Here is a 16,056-nt window from a genome sequence, read left to right on the forward strand (position 1 = left end):
ATCCTGAATCAGTAGCTCATGCTCTTCCATGGACTGTTTATCTTCCATTGCTGTACTGCTGCATGGGTGCCTCTGCACTGGAAGTGTTTTCCTAATATGGCAACAGAGGTCCCCACTGATGCCATGCAGGCATAAAAACATGTCCCCGTCTCCAATTAACCTATTATAGAATGGAGACTAAGTTTTCAAACAGCCCATAACCTACCCCCCCCCCCACCCAACACCCCCTCCATCCCTCCCTCCCTCTGTATATCCCCCTTGCTCAATATCATTCTCTCTTTTTTGTTCTTTCTCCTCCCTCACTCTATTCCAGGGCATCTGAGCCAGCGGTGGCTCAAACAGAGCAGCAGGGAGCCACAGACGGAGCAGGACCTCCACCTAGTTCTTTAAGACCCAGGATCTCCCCAAAACCCATTTCAAAGGAGGATACGTCTCTTGGCGTTCCGGAAACTCCAGGTCTAAAATTAAAGAAAGCAAGAACCTTTCAGAAGTTCCCTGGGGAGTAGTGTGAGTAGTGGCTAAGGAGAACAGATGGACTTCAGGGCAGCCCTTAAGCCCCGAGCGGGACCTAAACTGGGGTCAGAGATCAAGACGAACACCCCAGCCAAAGTAGACTTTAGGTCAGTGTTGGGAAAGAAAGAAGGAGGCTCACCCAAACCAACTCCAGCAGTGCCGGATAACAGCGGTGCACCTGCAGACTTCAGGGCTGTACTCAACAAGAAAAAAAACCCCGAGCCAGAGAAGCCTAGCACGAAAGATCCAGCTCCTCCACCAGCAATTTCCAAGGACAAACAAACAAATATTAACGGAGTGAACGTAGATACAGATAACAAAAAGAACAATTTAGTAGAAAACAAAGAGACTGACAAAAATAAAGACACAGGAACAACAAAAAAGGAGAGCATCCCTTGCACGGAAAAGAAAAGTGATGTTGAGGTAGTGGAACCAGAGAACAAAAGTGGAAGTGTCGATCAGAAGAAGAGTAATGATGTGGATGGGAGTTCAGATGAAAAGAAGATTGTGGTCAATTCCGTGGATGGTGAGGATGGAAGGAAGAAAAGCACAGGCAAAGCACCTGTGTTCACGCAGCCTCTGAGTGATTTGACGGTTCTCGATGGGGAGCGGCTGAGGTTAGAGTGCACGGTGACCTCTGACCCTCAAGCTGTCATCACCTGGACACTTGATGGGAAAGTTGTGAAGCCGTCGAAATTTATTATCTTATCCAATGAAGGTATGACACAAATAATTATGACTTCTTTCTTAATACTGTCCTTATGTTTATGGATTGAATTGTAGTTAATTATACAGCATCACCTTCTCTACGCTGACTAATTCAGGTTTTTTTCACTTTCTATTATGCCTGTATGTGGTTCTACATCTACAGCTCACTCACATTTCAGGAGACACATGTCTTCCTGTAGCTTTAAACTTCTGATCTGCTGGGCTTTGTGAGACTTTCCCTGATACTCTTCACTCCTAATAGGCTGTAGACCACTCATGCTCATACAGTAAATCAGGAATTGAGCTTCACATGACTGATGCCAAGTTAGTGCTGTTATTTTAGCTTCTTTAGCTCATCCCCATTGAGCCATCTGATATGGGGGTTTGAAAGGGACAGACCTTCTGTACAAACACAACATGGCCAATGTTCTCAGTCACTCTGGCACAATTAGAGTGTTCAGAAATAGTAGTGCAGGATTTCCCATGTCTGGGACACACCAAGAGAATAGAGATATTCAGCGCTGTTGCTTTATCCTGTAGTTAGGATAGACCTTTCAGTGTATAAATATAAGTTTTATTATTGTGGCTTCTGAACAAGCATTAACCTCCTGGGAGGATTCTAGTAAACATGTACTACTGCCAGCTAAGATAAAGTTCATAAAACTCACATCTGGCAAAGTTGAGTATTTTTCTTCATTTACCATATCAGTGGCATCATATTGATTTGTTGTTTGTTTGTTTGTTTGTTTTTACATTAGGAGGTAGGTGTTCTCTTACCATAGACAAAGCCCTTCCGGAGGATGAGGGGCGTTTTTTGTGCAAAGCAGAGAATTCAGAAGGGAAAGCTGAATGCTCTTGCATGGTTCAAGTGGATGGTCAGTGTCTCAAAAATTATTATTATTATTATTATTATTATTATTATTATTATTTTGCAAAAATTAAGCATTTGGACAAACTTTAGTCTAGACAAAAATTTTACAACTGTTGGACCACCAATGCCAGAAATATGCATTGATTGTACATTTTTTTTTTTTTGTTTGTTTTTACAGATCCTACAGATCCATCAGTAGATAAGAAAAACAAGAAAAGCTCATCTTCAACACCTACAACAGAGCGTAGGTCAAAACATCCCCCTTTTTTTCATTTGCATGTCACATCTTTCAGTGTGGGACTTATATCTCATATGTGTCAGCTTCTGACAATAAAATGAATTATATGTTCCTCCATGCTTCAGGGTCTCTTATCTAGAAAATCCCACGTACACGTGATACTCCCACGTTCTAGGACTTCTCATGAAGCAGGATGTACATAAACGAATATTTCCTGTTTAAGAGCATGTCATGTGATGCTTTGAACTCGGGGAATAACAATGCCATGGCACGTCAACATGGCTGTACGTTGGCATTAGAATGACATTAGGGATTTTGTCTGCTTCACCTGTTGGCAAATGGAAGAGCATTGGAAGACTTGTGAGCTAATTTGAATTTGGATTTGGCTAGTTTTGGGTTAAAGAGAGACCAGAGTACAGTATCCAGTTATTAGTGCTGATATAAAATGGATTAATAACAGTATTATTAGTTGATATTTACTTATAAATGTGGATAAAACCACTAGAGTAATCTAGCACTGGAAATACAAGAAACCTATTTTATTGGAAAGTTTGTCCAGAAGTTGCCCAGGAGGAGTCTAGGATGTCACAAACACAGTTAGCAGGGCCTGTCACAACAAAGTAACCTGATTATATCAATTATCAATGAGGAAAATGTGAAGAACGCTCTAAAACAGAAAAGGAACATCTATGATGGAAGCAGAAAAGAATTATCCAACATGGATCACAACAATTTTCTCTTGCACTTACTGTCTATGTCTTTACGCTACGCCTAAGCATTAGTGAGGTTTATATGTTGCATTGTTTCTTGACGGCTATCAAAGCTAGAATAAATATTGGGGAGAGAGCCAACACCATTTCCTGGATCCTGGGGCCACTATTTTTAGCGTGCCCATAAAAGGAGAATTCCAGCAGACCGCATCCGTAAGGCAAGCCTCCTCTGTGGGATGCTAAGCGACAGAATCAGGCCTTCTGTGGAACTCCCGCACATTCTCCCAGGCACTCCAGGATAAATGCTGACCAGTACATTTGCAGTTTAAGTACACATACTTCAGTCTGACCTCAAGAATGACAAGATTCTTCCATTAGTCCACCATGTTTGGAAGTAGGACATACACTCGTAAAAAAAAAAATGTTTCTATGAGATTTTTCCTGTTGCTGTAAACTTGCTTTAAACAAATTGACTGGCTGCATGCTTAATTTAATACTCTTATATAAAACAAACCAAAGTGGTTATTTGTGGCACTTATTCATCCTAACATAGCATTGTGTGTATTATCCAGATGAAGCCAGAATAAAAAAGAAACCAGCACCAAAGTCTCCCACCAAACAAGGTAAATCCTTTCTCCACTTCTCGTGACCTATACGTACTAGCACTTTACCATGTACAATGTGGAAAACATACAGTATAGATACACATGAGTATAAACAGCCCTGGTAACATGTTAGCATGTAGTTTGTTCAGATATGCTAAGGTGGAATTTCACGCAACACCATATTCTCCTCGCCCACACAGGTTCTCCTCCCCAGGTTCTTCAGTTCCCAGGCGATCTCAAGATCAGAGCAGGAGAAAAGGTGGAGCTATTGTGTAACTTTGGGGGCACTGCACCCATTACCTGCAACTGGCTCAAGTTCAAGAAACCGGTAAGAAGAACTAGATGAAGTTATGAACAAAGCTACTGTATGAGAATAATATTAATATCAAGATAAATCTAAAAAATGAGTGCTGTGGCTTGTACTGTAGTTTTAACAAGAAATATGAGCTCTTTTATTTAGTATTCTTGATCGTTTAAAAAAAAAAATGTGATACATAATATATGCCGTTGCCTATTAAATATTTAGGAACCCAGTTGTAATGGATCATTATTCACCGTAGTGCCTTTGAAGACTACAGACTTTAAAACAATTGCTCACAATGGCAGTTTGAAAATACTCAACACAACATTGATTCATCTGTGGAGGTTATAAATTATTTATTATTTACTTTTACTTTTGTCCTGCTCTAGATCCAGACAGCAAGTGGCGGCATCACTATAGAGAATTCAGAGAACAGCAGTCAGTTGACGATCGCAGCGAGTGACCAGGACCACTGTGGCTGCTACACCCTGGAGCTGCAGAACAAATACGGCACCAAACAAGCCTCGCTTAACCTTACTGTCGTAGGTATGAACCTCAACTAAACCAGAGCTAAAAGTAGTAATCTGACTCCTTACACCATACAGGATGGAAACATTAAAAGAAATAATATATAATACTGAACCATACATAGTAGTTAAGGCACCAGGTATCATAACCCTAGGTACACTGTGGCTATAAGGTAGAGTGCTACTGTATGGATAGAGCCAGGTAGAATTTAGAGGCCTCCGTGTTTTCTCCTAAATGTACATTAATGAGTGTTTGAATGTGTGAGTGCATGTAATATGCTATGATACATTGGTATCCCTTTCAGTGTGCATTCCCACTTCACGCCAAGTGTTCCCATAATAGGACAGAAAAACACACTTAATGATGAAGAATGAAAGTTAATCAGTACCTAGAAACCTGATATAGATCTCATGGTTCCAGATTGTAGGTTAAGAGCACACTTGGTCATTATTAAGTCTAAGACTTGTCATTAATGCAAATTGAATGCAAGACACAAAGCATTTAAAATGACAGTCTCTTTCCCGTAATTTGGTCTGTGCAACAAAAATAATCAATGTGTGGCCCAGAATAAGTATCCCATGCAAAATCCATAATTTAATGTGTGTGTGTGTGTGTGTGTTTTTCCCCATGGTTCCGAACTGGAAGAATTTAGCTAACATTGCCCAGGGCACTACAGAGTTCAACAAGGCAAATAATTAGCCAAAATAGTTCACAGCTGAGAGCATTTGGGATAAAACAAATAAGTCAATCAAGGACGAGAACAAGGTCTGAGATCAGTAACACTGCAAAATAAAACCTAAGACAGAAGTAACCATCATGACGACATAAGACTAAGATGTATCTCAATAGAATTCGTTTTGTTTTTACTAAAAAGAAATTCAAGTTCAGTCACAATGTTGTGTTATTGCTCGCTCAATGCTACTCCGTTATGTGTTTGTCCCTGTTGATTGTTCTTCCAGAAAACATGCATTACATTATGGATTTGGCATGAAATCCTTCTTTAACCCTGCAGCATTTAATGATGCTTTATCTCTCCTTCACTACTCATCGCATATCTCTGTGTTAGACAAGCCTGATCCACCAGCTGGTGTCCCAGCCGCATCAGATGTTCGCCGTTCCTCGCTCACCCTCTCCTGGTATGGACCCACATATGATGGTGGAAGTATTGTCAAGTCATACAACTTGGAGATCTGGAACTCCCTGGACAACACGTGGAGTGATCTTACCTCCTGCAACAGCACCTCCTATCATGTCCAGCAGCTGCTCCCAGATCGGCAGTACAAGTTCCGTGTACGTGCAGTTAACATGTATGGCGTTGGTGAACCCAGCGCCGAGTCAGAATCTGTCACTGTAGGAGAACCAGAGGTGCCAGGTGAGAGAGAGCGAGACTGCTTATGAGGCTTGATTTAAGAAACTTGGTAAGTGCACTAAAGTTTATTTTTTTCTCCATAGAAAAAAAAGGAGAAGAAGCAGAAGCTGCAGCTTCCGATGATGGTATGTAACCCAGTTCGTCTGCCAGAGTTTCATTATTTTTTCTTTGCTTTTCAAGGAAACTTTCAACCCTTTCACTTACCCATCCATTTCACTTTTCATATTTATTACCCATACATTTTCTGAACCCTACAATTTAACGATATATCTGTCTCTCTCAGAGAGTAAATCTGAGTTGTTTCTTCTTATCCCGATTGTTCAGATTCAGAAAAGGAGCCCGAGTATAGGGATGTGACCATAAAGAAAGACAACACAGTTAAAGATTTCTATGATGTGGAGGACCGCTTGGGCACGTAAGGCATAATTGCACTCTAAACCCCCACATCCAAAAAAAAAATGTTCTCTACCCTTGAAAGTTCTTTCACCTCTGTCTTTCTCTCTCTGCTTTTTCTCTGGTAGAGGCAAATTTGGCCAGGTCTTCAAACTGGTGGAGAAGTCGACCAAAAAGGTGTGGGCCGGGAAGTTCATCAAAGCCTTCTCGCAAAAAGAGAAGGAGAACGTGCGACAAGAGATTGGCATCATGAACAGTCTCCACCATCCTAAACTTGTGCAATGTGTGGACGCCTTCGAAGGCAAATCAGACATTGTGATGGTTTTAGAAATGTAAGTCCAGTGCACTTTTAAAAAATGGGACTTTAAGTATGTTGGGTTGAATAAGGCTTATACTTTGCATTACAAAGTGTAGTAGGTGGATGGTGATCTACTGTTGAAAAATGGGCAGCACAGTGGTGTAGTGGTTAGCACTGTGGCCTCACACCTCCAGGTTCAGTGGAGTTTGCATGTTCTCCCTGTGCTTGGTAGGTTTCCTCCGGGTAATCTGTTTTCCTTAAAAAGTTAAAAGACATACAGATTAGGTTAATTAGTGTTTTCAAATTGTCTGTAGTGTGTGTGTGTGTGTGTGTGTGTGTGTGTGTGTGTGTGTGTCCTGTGATGGATTGGCACCTAGTCCAGGGTGTACCCCGCTTTGGTCTCCTGGGATAGGCTTCAGGACCCCATGACCCTGTACAATGAATAAGTTGTATAGATGATGAATGAATGTATGAACAAGGCGAACGCTTATAGAGGCCCAGTGGCGTGGGAGTCGTGCTGCCCCATGCTTAAATTTTACATTTTAAGTTCATGAGGAGCAGTAAAACTCATACATTTCCGCAAATGGCATTGTGTAAGTACATACAATGTGTCTCTGACGTACAGGACAATTTGTGTTGTAAGATATATTGCAAAGAATAGGAAAGGAAAGAAAGATTGTGAATTGAATATGTCCAAACATTAGAAATATGTGTGACCCTCTTTCCCAGGAGAGAAATGTAAACCCATTTCCTGATCCTCATGTCTTCAGGCTAGTTTAACTTGTTGCTTTTAAAAATATATTTAATGAAACCTTAAAATTCGCCTGCTGTATTAAACACTGTTGAGCAAAATGGACGACTAAAACCACTCAAAACGGGCTTATAGACTGTATGTTAGATGACTATGCACTATTGAACTGCCTATTATGGAATTACTCGAAAAAATGAAAAAAAAAATCTTTAAAGTAAAGTTCGAAAGAATACAGTCTTTATTTTGTCTGAAGCTCTGTTGCTATTATTGTCACCCTGACTCACCACAATCCATGATCAAAAGCCACCTAATCTTCTCATCTCAGACACTTCTTAATGCACTAAGATGTTTGATAGCTTTTTCTCTTCCCAACACCCTTAAATCAGTTTGGCTTTTTAAGGAGAGAGCAGCAGAGACTGTAATGTGTGATTGGAGAAGTGCATGTCACTTGTCCTTATATAGTGTTAACAAGCCTGAGTGAGGGAGGAGTGAAAGCACAATATGCACAACCTTAGCTTGGCAGCCATGATGGAAAAAAGGACCAGTTTTGAATTTCGGGTTGAGTGCGGGATTTGTTTACTGTACCATAAGCAGAAATAAGTCTTGCTTGTTTAATGGAACGTGCTGATAAAATGCATTATGCTGATTACGTCCTGTGCTGTCCCTTCAGTGGTATTTGTGTTCTCTGATTGGTGCCGGCTCTCTCGTCCGTGTTGGTTGCAGGATTTCTGGGGGCGAGCTGTTTGAGCGAATCGTCGATGAGGATTTTGAGCTGTCTGAACGTGAGGTCATTAAGTATATGCTGCAGATTATCGACGGTGTTCAGTTTATCCACAAACAGGGCATTGTGCACCTGGACCTCAAGCCGGAGAACATCATGTGTGTCAACAAGACAGGCAGCAAGATAAAACTCATCGACTTTGGCCTTGCACGAAGGCTAGGTACTCGTCTGCTTTCTAAACTGTTGAAAATGTGTCAACTCTGACAATAAACAGACATGGTTTGGAATGTTATTTCAGTGTTTCACTGTGGGACAAATTGTGTGAAATGGCATAGGATAGATTCCTTTTTAAATATATACAATGATCTCATGTGGTGGATAACTCTTTTTTAGTTTTGCATAACCCAAAGTCAATAGATTTTCCCCACTTAGCATATGAGGTAAGCTGATTGTGGTTTTCTTCTTTCCATAGTGAACTCGGGTTCCCTCAAGGTCCTCTTTGGAACACCTGAGTTTGTAGCTCCTGAGGTCATTAATTATGAAGAAATTGGCTATGCAACGGATATGTGGAGCATTGGGGTGATCTGTTATATCCTGTATGTACTATTTTCAGTTTATATAAACGCTGTGTTTAAATGAATATAAAGGAAAATGTACAGTATAATATGCACTGAATGCGAATAGGTGACGACTACTGTGTCTATTGAAAATAATTACATTTGGCCAGCTAGCAGATTACCATTTAGTCTAACATCCCTACTCACTATTTCTTAAAAGGAGGATAATGAACATTCTAAGCTATAACATGTGAACCCATCCTTTACTTCCCATGTTTGATTTTTAGTCTCAGTGGTCTCTCACCATTCATGGGGGACAACGATAATGAAACGCTTGCAAACGTTACCTCAGCGACCTGGGACTTTGAGGACGAGGCTTTTGATGAGATCTCCGAGGAAGCCAAGGACTTTATCAGCAACCTCCTGAAGAAAAATAAGAAGTAAAGTCAAAAAGCTTTGATCTTTAATTAAAAGAATGTGTTTTAAGCATCTGGCCTCATAATACAAAGATCCATTGAATAGTATTTTAACAAAAGGTGCTTCTGGTGTATTTGCATTGACTGAAAGAGAGCAGAAAATGAAAGCATACTGATCAAACCATCGTTCATCTTGCAGAGCCAGACTGACCTGTGAACAGTGTATGGAGCACAAGTGGCTTAAACAGGACACCAAGAACATGGAAGCCAAGCAGCTCTCCAAAGAACGCATGAAAAAGTACATACTGAGACGCCGATGGCAGGTTAGAAAACCAGTGTTTTTTAAGTCTTAATGATACAGACAAAAAGAGAGAAAGTGAAGCACTGCCTCTGGTGGTCGAATATTTTATTTGCTTGTGCTTAGGAAATAAGCAAATTTGTGCCTTTGGTCTACAGAAAACAGGAAACGCAGTGCGAGCCATCTCCAGATTCAGCTCTATGGGAATGTTAGGAGGAATCGGGCTAAAGAAAAGCTCGCCAACTGAAGGTAATGGAACCGGTCTAGCATGGTCACCAGTGTTTATCCTGTTTAATATTATAACAATAGCTGTGGTAGTGATTGTGTCAAGCATATAACAGGGAGTGGGTTATTATATGTGTGTGCACATGTGCCAACAGAAGCACCACCTGCGCCATTCCTAGAGACTACAGAAGAAGAGAACCACACCCCTGAACCTCCCACCTTCTCCCTCGTTATCCAGGACGTAGAGGTGGTGGAGGGGAGCGCCGCCCGCTTTGACTGCAAGATTGAGGGTAACTAAAACTCAACACATAAAAGTCTGAGGCTACCAGGAATTGTTTTTATTGAACTTACTCTTAAAGTTTATTATCAACTTTATATTCATTATTAAATTTAAGAAAGCATGCATTTAACAATTTATAAATATATTAACTCATCACATACAAAAACATAATTTAAAATATTGTTATTTAAATAACAATATTACTGACAAAAAAGGATTTAAAAGTATGTTTTCTTCTTCCTGTGATCTTCAGGAAGATTAAATGATACAACTTCCTGCTAAATTTGTGGATTAACAAGATCCCTAAGCTATTTTTATTCTTATTTCTTTTTAAATAAAAATGGTAGTTATAGTGGGCTGGGATCTTTACCTTCACTTTCTAACCATATAATGAATTGTAAATAGCCCTAAAAAGCACCCAATTATAGAATTACAATTTTTCATAATTAAATCCATTATTTAGAAATAATAAAATTTTTACACTAACAGTATTTGTCACATATACAGTACATTACAGTACAGTCATTAGACAGGGTTAAGGCCTTAGTGGCAGCCTCATTGAAGCTTGGCAGTGCGGATCTTCTAAACGTCTGACCTTCAGCTGTACTTATTGTCTTTAATTAATACGTCAAAACAGCAATGTCTTTTTTTTTTCATTTTTACTCAAAACATTGAGTCATTCAATACTTTGGAGTACATTTCACATGAGCGAAAAAAAAAAACCCATAACAGTGTATGTAACATAGTTGACAGTCAATTAATATTCTCAATATTACTCAATGAGCTGTTATGGATAAATATTTTAAAAAGGAAGAGAACACTTACCACAGTGTGTTTAAAATGTAAGTCAGAGAAGAATGGCATAATTTGATGCGGGTCACTTGACATCATGACATACATTTTTCGAGTTCTGTTAGTAAAATAATTCACAGAACTTATGCAGGTATTAGTAAATAACATGAATTTTTGAATTTGAAAATTAATAATGTTTGTTTTTTATTTAGACTTGGAAATAGTTTAAAAAAATAGTTGTTAACTCTAATGGTTTTTATTCATTATTTGGAAACCAAGAAACCCTCAACTACAAAAGCAGACCATGCCGAATGGCCAGTTTGGAAACACTGACTCATCGTCTATACCGCTTATCCTGCTGGGTCACAGGGGGGCTGGATCCTATCCCAGGAGACTTGGGGCACAAGATGGGGTACACCCTGGACAGGCTGCCAATCCATCACAGGACATACACACTCACACACTCATTCACACACTACAGGGCATTTGGGAGAAAGCCAATTAGCCAAATCTGCTTGTCTTTAAAAGTCTGAGGAAACCAGAGCAAACCCACAAAGCATGGAGAACATGTAAACTCCATGCACACAGAGGCAGGAATCGAACCCGGATCCTGCAGGTGCAAAGCACCAGTGCTAACCAACAAAATTATGACAATTTTCAAGCTAAAAAAGGATAGGGAGAAGATAATGTTTGCATGATATCACAGTATAAAATGCTTTTCCTTAATAGGTAAAATACAATATTTCTAAAGAAAATATTTAGAACAAATATACTTATTAAAGGGCATGGAATGTACCACAAACCATAAAATGACTTGTTTACATTATTGCTAAGTGTGAATTATGTAAAACTTTATCCAGATCTACAAGCAAATTTTGAGAAATAGTTTTTTCCCTTCTTTCCTAACATTTTTTTTTGTCATGAGTTATTTTTATTTATTTGTTTTTGCGACAGTTTGGGACACCTTCTTTGACCTTTGACAGTTACTTGCTACTTATTGACTGCACCAACCCACAGTATAGTAATTTTTTAATTTAAAAGACTTTAAATCAAAACATTCAACATGCAACCACTTTGTTAAAAAGTACACTACCTGGCCAAAAACAAACCCCCCCAAAAAATGGCACTATTTCTGGAATTTGATTAAGAATGCTTCAAGACATTTTCAAGACATTTTAGGATAGCGCTAGTACTTTTACTTATATTAGTTATAATAATGTCGCTAGTTATGCAACAATCCTCTGTTGTGAATATCATTTAATATAATACTATTACAAACAGACATGTATAACAATGTGCACTCTCTCAGCCCAGAGAACACACCGGTACAAACTCATACAAACCGGCTCATCTGGTTCTGGCTCATCTATTGTATAACAATTAAATTATTAAGACAAATTGAAATTGTTATTTTTGTTCTTCACCATCAACTCAATTTAATTAGAACAAAAATATATACTTTTAATCGAGATCTGAAAGTAAACGGTTTTATGCCACATCAATAAATAACTAATTTAAAGTTGTTCGAAGGACAACTTTTTGCAACAATGTTATAGTTTTTTTCAGTAAATTAATGTATAGTATATCATTTGCTGTCCAAATTTTTTTTGTTTTTATACTAAAAGGTAAAAAATTCTTCAATAATTAATGTCAATGGTTAATGATAATTACTTCAGTTATTTGAATTTGTTATTTAATTAAATATTTTTTATCTTTAGTGTTTCTTATGCTGAGAACAAAAAAATGGGAAACTCTTGAAAAATGCAAGAGGTTTTCAATCCCTGTCCTCCATATAACATCCATATTTTTATTTTCACTCCATCCACTGAGCAGGATCCCCAAGCATGTAAAGACGTTTAATGTTTCCATTCCTAACTATAGTTTATATATTTTGAATAATTGAAATAGCGATGACATATACCAGATATTTACTTTCCTTAAGATGATACTTAAAATTTGAGCTAGAATACAAATGAGACATTGAGGGCTATGAGCAGGGACCCACTTGTGGTTGATTACATTTATATTTTACTTTGATCTCAATTCAGAGATATCCCTTTTCAGAGCAATTTACTGTATTTTGTAGTTATAACTATTGTAGTTGGCAGCACAGTGGCATAGTGATTGGCACTGTGGCCTTGAATCTCCAAAGTCGAGGGTTTTGTTCTGTCTTCCTCCAGGATTCTGTGCATTTGCACAGTCCAAAAACATGCAGCTTAGGTTACTTTACTTTCCCAAATGCCCAGTGTGTGTGTGTGTGTGTGTGTGTGTTTGTGTACCCTCTGATATACTGGCACACTGTCTAGAGTGTACCCCGCCGTATACTCAAAGTCTCCTGGGATAGGCTTCAGTGACCTGGTACAGGTTTAGCAGATGAATGTAGTTGTGTCCAAGAAAAACATATCCTCATGCTAGCACAAATAGGTCAGAAGTATTATTATGCTAAGGCCCTGTTAGAAATAAGTACTGTAGTAGGTAATCATAAAAAATATATAAATCTGTGCCTTTTTCCTTTATTTGTTTAACCGCGCATTTGAACTCAGTCATCAGCAGCATAAAACTTTCATCCCCTGGGCATCACTCCACACACCTACAAAACACAAACAAAACACGAGTTGGTTATTGAAAGGTAAGAAAAATATTTTTTTATTAAATTGATTTGTGCATTTTCTTTAGGCTACCCAGATCCTGAGGTGGTATGGTACAAGGATGACCAGCCCATCAAGGAGACACGTCACTTCCAGATCGACTACGAAGAGGATGGCCACTGCAGCCTGGTAATATCTGAGGTGTGTCCTGACGATGACGCCAAATACACCTGCAAAGCAGTGAACAGCCTGGGAGAAGCCAGCTGCACAGCCGAACTGATGGTGGAGTTCATGCAGGAGGAAGAAGGAGAGGGGGAAGAGGAAGAAGAGGAGGAGGAGGAGGAGGAGGAAGAAGAGGAGGAGTAAGCATCTGGGTGGATGAGGAAAAGCTGACAAGAAGGGACACAAGTGGAAGATTGGACACTGTGGGAGCTTTGGATCTCTCTTAAAGCTTGCATTCTTTCTCTGCTGCTTTTGTTTGTGAACACAGACTGTAAGTCTTACACCAGTGCAGCCGTTCGTGCACTCGTTGTCTTTACAGAGCAAATGGATAGTTTGTGTGAACACTCAGCCACATCAAAGACATTCCAGCCTGGGCTTGGTTTCGGGGAATCATCAGCCGCTGAGATCTGTTTGGCCAAAAATGGACAAGTGTCAGAACTGCAAACCTTTCGGTGCCAACATTTGGACTTTCAAACCACTCCTATTGTTCATTATACAAAACACCAGCAATTATTTTTGAAAGACGGCTCACAGTACTTGGCTTCCTCAGTCAGTTTTTTTTTGTGTGTGTGTGTGTGTGTGTGTGTGTGTGCATGTTTCACAGTTCTGCTTACACAAGAGCACACTCAAGTGGTGAAAAAAAGTCATGTAATGTATTTCAACTTTAATGTAGCCTAGTTTTTTTTTTATTTGTTATTCTAGGCTATGGCTCCTGATACACTTTTAAAAATCTGACTTTATGAACATTATTTTTATCTGAAGATCTGAGTCATGATTGATACATTTGTAGACATCAGAAATAGCAAGTCTTTTTACTTTTTTATCATGGCTCTATTGTGATATTTAATTACCCTGATATCACTGTGCTCTGAAAGGTATTAAATCTTTTCACCAGGCTTGAGGAATTCTGTGCTATTTCGGCTCTTCACCTTTAGTATAGGCAACATGCATGACAAAGCATCCTTGTATACTGGGGTGAATATGATTAAGAAGGTCCCGTTGCAATCCTCATCCTTTATTTATGTCTTTGTACAGGCTTTTGTCACCATGCTGGGGGTTTCTGAGTCATCTCAGAGAATGAATTAGTTAAAGCTAAGAGAACCTGAACTTGATTTTGGCGAGTTTTACACTTTACATAATTCAACAGAAATAGTCACTGAGACAAATACAAAACACACAGAAGATTATTCAGAAGAATTTATGAATATATTACAGGCAAAAACACAAACCAAGTAAACAACTGTATAATTTAAATGTGTTGGTTTGATCAGTGTCAATGGTTTGCATCTGAATTTGAGTGGCCACAAAAATAAAAGTCTTTTCCTCTCTTACATTGTCTTCACTTAGTTTTTGTAAATTTCCTAATAAATAAGAATTAATATAAATATTTTGGGAGGTAGTGTAACCATAAATAGCAGCCATAAAGGCATGGAATAAAGACATTATAAATATGTCACAATATCAATTTAAATTAATTAATTAATTCTTTATCATGCCCCCTAATCCATGCTTTTTTAAACAACCCATAAGTGCATCCACATAGTTTTATTAAAATGTCACTATGATTAGAATATATTTCTTTATATTTATATTTCTTCTTCTTTTCTTTTTTCCATTATTTAAACTATTTATTTATATTGTCACAAATAAATTAGGATGACTGCCTAAATAAGTTTTTTTGTTTTTATGTTGTCCTTACACCTGCACATGTGTCCAGATCAGCTGACAACCCATCCAGGACAGAACTTTCAATAGCATTTGGACTACCCCCCTTTAAACATAAGCACTTGCTCTTAGGTTTTAAACTAAAGGTTGTAACTCTCATTACTTATTATTTTATAAAATAGCCATTGAACCAGCCAATCTTTTTTATATGGGGGGGGATTTTTATTTCCTGAATTAATAATATGATACTAGGGTTCATCAATGTTAAATCATTATACAAATAGAAATGGTCCTTGAAATAAATAAAGTTCATATTCATATTTAAAAAAAAATCATAATATTTAAGACATGATAAAATATGTCATCATACCCATTGTGTGCGCGTGTGTGTGTGTGTGTGTGTGTGTGTGTGTGTGTGTGTGTGTGTGTGTGTGTGTGTGTGTGTGTGTGTGTGTGTGTGTGTGCCCTGCGTTGGATTGGCACCATGTCCAGGGTGTACCCCGCCTCATGCTCAAAGACTCCTGAGATAGGCTCTAAGCTCCTCACGACCCTGTATGAACAATAGGTGAGTAAGTGAGTAATATTTATGCATTTTGGCTTTCTCTTGTATTATAACCCATATTGTGGATTTCACTATCATATATTGTAGTTAATACTGCTCCTTGGTCATTTTGCACAAGGCAGAAATGTCCGAATAGTTCATTACCGAAACATGCTCTGGATCAGTTCAGCAAACTCAACCCTCCATTCATAAATCTTGTGAAATTTCTAAAGAAGTTTATAGTTATGATGCATGATGCACAAACACATCGGTTGCATGAATAACAGCTGATGCAGTTGGCTTTTTAAATTTTTGTTGAATATCATTTGTATTTGTAAAATGTCTTAATACTTACACTAGTAACACTATTACAATTGATCCCACACCATCTTGGAATTTGATATGCTTCCTAACCAGCTTAGCATTGTCTAATATAAAACAGCACTCAACTAGGCAGTCATTGAAA

The 16,056-nt window shown here is 38.5% G+C and overlaps 1 protein-coding gene across 1 annotated transcript; it reads left to right on the forward strand.

Moving 5' to 3' along the window:
- The first annotated feature begins 269 nt into the window (after window positions 1–269).
- On the forward strand, window positions 270–14,715 carry mylkb (myosin light chain kinase b). The gene is made up of 17 exons (XM_053498626.1): window positions 270–1,231; window positions 1,980–2,096; window positions 2,271–2,336; window positions 3,613–3,663; window positions 3,846–3,973; window positions 4,336–4,492; window positions 5,541–5,846; window positions 5,927–5,968; window positions 6,168–6,258; window positions 6,365–6,568; window positions 8,009–8,226; window positions 8,479–8,602; window positions 8,851–9,003; window positions 9,179–9,302; window positions 9,436–9,526; window positions 9,658–9,792; window positions 13,251–14,715. The coding sequence occupies exons 1-17, from the start codon at window positions 532–534 to the stop codon at window positions 13,526–13,528; spliced, it is 2,985 nt and encodes a 994-aa protein (XP_053354601.1). The 5' UTR covers window positions 270–531; the 3' UTR covers window positions 13,529–14,715.
- Window positions 14,716–16,056: the final 1,341 nt, after the last annotated feature.

Source organism: Clarias gariepinus, chromosome 6 (genome assembly GCF_024256425.1).
Source record: "Clarias gariepinus isolate MV-2021 ecotype Netherlands chromosome 6, CGAR_prim_01v2, whole genome shotgun sequence".
Taxonomy (NCBI): domain Eukaryota; kingdom Metazoa; phylum Chordata; class Actinopteri; order Siluriformes; family Clariidae; genus Clarias; species Clarias gariepinus.

Bases quoted from the DNA above. Each gene is read 5' to 3' on its own strand.
- mylkb (XM_053498626.1), top strand. From the start codon at position 532: ATGGACTTCAGGGCAGCCCTTAAGCCCCGAGCGGGACCTAAACTGGGG. The intron at 3,974-4,335 runs GTAAGAAGAACT...GTCCTGCTCTAG, and splicing joins GGCTCAAGTTCAAGAAACCG to ATCCAGACAGCAAGTGGCGG. The intron at 5,847-5,926 runs GTGAGAGAGAGC...TTTTCTCCATAG, and splicing joins AGGAGAACCAGAGGTGCCAG to AAAAAAAAGGAGAAGAAGCA.